The sequence below is a fragment of the Octopus bimaculoides genome, chromosome 29 (assembly GCF_001194135.2).
Source record: "Octopus bimaculoides isolate UCB-OBI-ISO-001 chromosome 29, ASM119413v2, whole genome shotgun sequence".
Lineage (NCBI taxonomy): Eukaryota > Metazoa > Mollusca > Cephalopoda > Octopoda > Octopodidae > Octopus > Octopus bimaculoides.
The window spans coordinates 11,227,220-11,233,473 of NC_069009.1; the positions used below are offsets into that span (position 1 = coordinate 11,227,220).

General features: G+C 35.8%; 1 protein-coding gene across 1 annotated transcript in view; it reads right to left on the reverse strand.

Annotated features, from left to right (window-relative positions):
- Positions 1-6,254, reverse strand: part of LOC106878985 (TLR4 interactor with leucine rich repeats) — a 30,327-nt gene that overhangs the window by 19,962 nt on the left and 4,111 nt on the right. Inside the window, exons 2-4 of the mRNA XM_014928363.2 lie at positions 4,517-4,588; positions 3,834-3,905; positions 2,175-2,246 (exon numbers count right to left, since the gene is read on the reverse strand). Coding sequence (XP_014783849.2) covers positions 2,175-2,246; positions 3,834-3,905; positions 4,517-4,588 — 216 coding nt within the window. The remainder of the gene's footprint in view (positions 1-2,174; positions 2,247-3,833; positions 3,906-4,516; positions 4,589-6,254) is intronic.

Sequence of the window (6,254 nt, forward strand, 5' to 3'; positions counted from 1 at the left end):
AAAAAGAAGAAGAAGAAGAAGAAGAAGAAGAAGAAGAAGAAGAGGGAAAAAGAAGAAGAACGAGGGGAGACAGAAGTGAAGAAGAAGAAGAAGAAGAAGAAGAAAAAGAAGAAGAAGACGAAGAAGAAGAAGAAGAAGGAGAAGGAGAAGAAGAAGAAGAAGAAGAAGAAGAAGAAGAAGAAGAAGAAGAAGAAGAAAAAGAAGAAGAGGGAAAAAGAAGATGAACGAGGGGAGACAGAAGTGAGGAAGAAGAAGAAGAAAAAGAAGAAAAAGAAGAACGAGGGTAGACAGAAGTGAAGAAGAAGAAGAAGAAGAAGAAGAAGAAGAAGAAGAAGAAGAAGAAGAAGAAGAAGAAGAAGAAGAAGATGAAGAAGAAGAGGGAAAAAGAAGAACGAGGGGAGACAGAAGTGAAGAAGAAGAAGAAGAAGAAGAAGAAAAAAAAGAAGAAGAAGAAGAAGAAGAAGAAGAAGAAGAAGAAGAAGAAGAAGAAGAAGAAGAAGAAGAAGAAGAAGAAGAAGAAGAACGTGGAGGAGGACGAAGAAGTAGAACGACAAAAACAACAGCAGCAACAGGAGGAACTCAGAGAAATGGGAAGAACGACACAAAAAGGACACACATAGCAGAATAACATAGCAATATCGAGTGGTATATAATTCCCTTCGGAAAACAGAAAAATTCCAATGTACCAAAAATGTTGGTAAAGGGGATATGTTTTGGAAATAATGGCAATAATAATGGAACATACCCCACTAACGTGATGAGTAGGTTGTTTACGTCGTTACTAAAATTGTGACGTCGAACAGTCGGAGTAGTCAGTTATAGAGGGTCCGACGATGGATTACAACATGAACAAGAATTATACGAGGTGAAGTAGAGGTAGAAGAGAAATACCAAGAAAAAAGAGATAGGTTATAAATAGTTGACAATAAAGAACAAAAAGAATAGATATAGTAGGAGAAACATGAACATGTGAAAAAGTATTAAAGAGAGAAAGAAACTTTTTTTATGAAGACGAACATCAAAGATTTAGGAAAGAAACAGGAGACAATAGTGAAGAGAAAATGAAAGATGAGAGAGAGAGAACAGAGAAAGGAAAAAAAGAAGAGAAAATAAAGAAAAAGTGTATTATGTACAAAGTTGTCATTGATTTAGGGTTCAAAAAACACAGACATAATTGTAGACACGTATTATTATATATTTCCATACACTCTCATATACAAGCAAGAGAAACATTAATATATAAGCACATATACAGAGAAACTTATAAAGGCGAAATCACACACTCACACATACCCACACACACTCACAGTCACTCGTACTCATTTTCTCACACAGTCGTTTTCATAATTTTACAATTAACAGAGTCGTTCACATCCTTGTAAAATTCGGTGGTCAAATTCTCTCTTGCCACATCTATCCATCAAAATCAACAGCAGCACTAGTAGTAGTTGTAATATTTCTTTTTGCTACTACAGCTGTTGCTTTTTTTGTAGAGGTGGGAGGATGAGGATGTGGTGGTGGATGGGGAGGGGAAGAGGGAAAATAAGAAACAACGTACAAAAAAAAAAAAAAAATTTATGAAGGCGGAAATTTCGTGATGTCGGAGTAAATGACGAAGAAATAAAAATGGGTAAAATAGATTGCTAAGAGTTGGAAAGTGTAGAAACAATTAAATATGAATAATGTAATTCTAAATATGCAATTAGAACGGAGAGCCATCAATGGTAATCAGCGTTGATGAGAAGTAAACAATAAATTATTTATAAAAAGATATAGAAAATCAAGTCGATACACTCGTATACATTCACATATACTGAAAGAAAGACACAGGCTAATATATGCACATATATACACGAAAACATTCACATTAATTATCAGAAACTCATACTTAAACCAACACAATAATATTGACGCACACATAAACACACACACGCACACACACACATATATATACACACACACACACACACACACACACACACACACACACACACACACACACTCAAACTCAAATTCCCAGGCATTCACAAAGAAACTCATATTCCTGTGGAAGGCGGCTGGGAATATATTGTCTCGTCAAGGAGATTGAGAGACAAAAGGAATTATGGAAAGACATGAAATGTTTAGAATTATATTGTCAATAAAAGAGAATAAAAAAATCTAATCCAACTTACAGAAGCAGTAAACTGTGGAGATTTTGAAAAGATCCAACTTCCATTCCTTTTATATCATTATATTCCAAATGTCTGTAAGAAAAACAAATGAGCTGTGAAAAACTTGTGTAGAACAGATTCGTAATAAAACATTAAATATGCATTATTAGAAAAGCAGACACTGATGATGATGGTGGAGATGATGATGAGGAAGATGGAGGGTGATTACGATGATGAAGCCTATGGTGGTAGTTGTGGTGGTAGTGGTGGTTGTAGTAGTGATGGATGTGGTGATAAGTCGGAGGACTAGGAGGATATTGGTAGTGTTGATGATGATGATGATGATGATGATGATGATGATGATGATGATGATGATGATGATAGCAGTGGTCTTGATGAAGAAGACGGTGATAATGTTCGAAGCCAGTAGTGATGAATATGATGATGAGGCAAGTGAGAAGAGAATATGGTGGTAGTGCTGGTGAGGAAAGTGCTTTTTTCTGCCGATGACGGTGTGATGTTGTTAATGTTTGTTATTCTAATAATGGTGGGGATTAGCATATTTACTGTGATAGCGAATATGGTATTAATGATGATGGTGGTGTTGATGTTTGCTGTTGACGATGATGCTGATGGCGTTGAAGATTGTGCTTCTGAAGGAAAAGAAGAAGCAGGAGGAGGAGGAGGAGTAAAAGAAGAAAAAAGCAGAAGTTGGAGGTTGAGGAGAAGGTGACGAAAGGAAGGAGAATAAAGGAGTAAAATATGATTTTGATGATGAAGAAGAAAAATAAGAAAAATAAAATATTACAGAAAGATGAGAAGGAAAATAAATGCTGGAAGAAAAAGGAGACGCAGAAGAGGAGAAAGAGGAGATAGAGGAGGAGGAGGAGATAGAGGAGGAGGAGGAGAAGGTAAAACTGGAAAGAAGATAAAGACGAAGTCGAAGAAGAAAAAGAACAAGATGGTGATGACGATGAAAATGATGATGATGATGATGATACTTATGATGAAGATGTGAAAGTCGCAAAAGAGGGAAGATGAATAGAAGGAACCGGATGAGGAGAAGAAGCAAGAGGATGTGGCAAAGGAAGAAATGGAGGATTGGAGGAGGGCAAGTATAAGAAAAAGAAGAAAAAAGTAGAAAAGATGAAGCAGAAGTGGAAGTAGAAGAAACAGAAGAGTAGAACAACAACAACAACAACAATAACAACAATAACAGAAACAAAACTAACAATAACAATGAATGTACAATATATATGAACAATATGTATGAACAATGTATGAACAATGAATGAACAATGAATGAACAATGTATGAACAATGTATGAACAACATGGTTCTAAATATACATCTTGAAGCAATATTTGAGGATTTTATTTTATCTAGAGGTAAACACCTTACATCATATACACACAGACTAAACACATGCATATTAGCACACTTACCCGTACAAAGAGATATATAAATGCATACGCTAAATGTTTCATCCCAAGGATCACGCTCTCGTACGTCTCAAATCACAGAAATGTCCCCACGCTAACAGGCACAGATTCACAAACGATATAATGCATATTAGGAAAGACGGAAGTAAGGGCTTAAAAAGAAGTTTTGGGAGTATATTAGAGATTTAGAAAGACATCGTTGATCAAATACTATAAAAGATGACTGAGTCCAACTTACAGATATGTTAATGCGGACAGATTTTTGAAGGATTCTGCTTTGATTTCAGTAATATAATTATGACTCAAAAACCTGAAACATGAAATTAAGGGAAGAACATTTATGGAGGAGATTTGTGACAGAAAATAAAATATCATGTCTAAACAAATAGATGATGGCAGAAAGGAAAGGAGATACGAACATGAAGATGAAGTATAAGAAAAAAGAAGAATGAGGGCGGGAAGAAAAAAGAAGACAAAAATGATACTGAAAACCTAGAATTAAAAGAAATGAAAGTAATTGAAATAAGTGAAAGTAAGAAATTAAAAGATGAAAAAGAAAGAATAGAAAACGGGCAGAAAAAGAAGAAAAAGTAGTAGTATAAGTGCTGTAGTAGTGCTAGTAGTAGGAGTAGTGGTCGTAGTAGTAGTAGAAGTAGTAGTAGTAACGGAAGGCTTGCTGGAGTGTGTAACTGGAACAAGAAAGTTTGCGCAGAACACAAATTGTTATACATGCCACCGCGTATTCAGAGTCACACAGAGACACATATTTACAGACACATAGAGACATTCAGCCATTTCTATCGGAAGAAAGTGAAAATCTAGGGAGGCATAAGGACGTGGTGCTAAAAATGATGGGAAAATTTAAAGGACTAAGTTATATACTGTCAATGAAATATTATCATCAACACTTAGATAACTTACAGTTTTTTTAAGCTGTGTAGGTCATGGAAGGCTCTTACTTCAATGTTTGTAATGTTATTACTTTGCAAATATCTGTGAAATAAATTTAGAAAAATTAGAAGAGTTGCATAACATAAAATATTATGGCGAGACAAATACTTGGTGGAAGATAAATAAAGTAGATGATAGTGATGATAATAGGATGGAAGATGAGGTGAAGGGGGAAGAGGAGGATGGAAGTGGTGATGGTTGTAGTGATGAAAATGGTGATGAGGCAAAGTACAGGTGGATGATGGTTGGATTGACGAAGATAATGTTGCCGTTGTTGATGATGGTGATGGTGATGTTTGTGATGATGATATTGATGAGAATACTTTCGTTTATGCTGACGGTGATTTTGATGATGATCGTGGCGCTGGAGATATTTTTGGTGAAGATGATGACGGATAGACCGATTACTATTATTCTGACGATGGAAATATTTGTAGGTAATAATCCTTTATTTTGACTATGACGATGAAGCTAATGATGCCGGAAATGTAAAAATAAATGAACAGAAATACTTAGAAGAACAAGAAGAAAAGACTGAATGGAAGAGGGATAAAATGAAAGATATGCTGTTTATGTATGGTGATGTCAACAGAGAGAGAGAAGTCTGAAAAACGTCGAAGGCACACTTGTATGTGTGGTAAAGGAAGGAGTGCTGCATTGCATCAGGCAGGGTTGGGCGGAACACGAAATGTTATACATGTCAACATATTCACAGTCACACACTCACAGACTCACATATTGAGAGATGATGGCGATGGTAGTAATGAGGAGGTGTGTGGAGGTCGTGGTGGTGGTGGTTGTCGTGACAAATATGGCAACGAGGCGAAGGACAGGAAGATGATGGTAGTGCTGATGAAGATAATGCTCCACTTAATGATGATGAAAATGATGTTTGTGATAATGATATTTGATAAGAATTCTTTGGTTGATGCTAGTGAGGATTTTGACGATAAATTCGATTCAGTTGATGTTTCTAGTGAAAATGATAACGAATAGATAGATGACTATAATTTTGACGGTGATGAAGATGATGGAAAGGATTGTGAGGTTGATAATATTGATGCTGGCGATCATCAATATAATGAGATTGTTCATGAAGAATTGAAAATAAGAAATAGCGGTAGAAACGTTATGTGAAATGTGTGACAACGTAAGGAACAAAGAGCAAATGAGGTCGGAGAAAAGTTTGAAGCGAAGAGGACAATTAAAAGGGATGTAGGAGAGAGAAGGGACGAGGGGACGGGTGTGGAAGATCGAGAAGAAAAGAAACAGCAGCGACATCAAAAAGCAGGAGAGAATCACAAGGAGAAGAAGGAGGAAGTCGAATACTTAACGTGCAAAGGCCAGAAATGGCATCAATTAAAGAAGAAACGCAAAACGAAGAAGGAGAATATGAAAAGAAAGACGAGGAAGGTGAGAAAATGGTGATGAAGAAAAAGAGGAATTAGAAGATGAAGAAGATGAAGATGAAGAAGAACAACTACAACAATAACAACATCAACAACAAGGAAAAAAACGATATCTACAACGAGAACAACCACATGAAGTAGAAGTAGGAGAAACATAGGATGGGAATCAGTGGTGATGGAGACATAAACAGCCCACATGATATTCAGTCAGAATTACACATAAACTTTGACACTCTAGCATACACATATCCTTACATAAAGAGACATATATATATATATATATATATATATATATATAT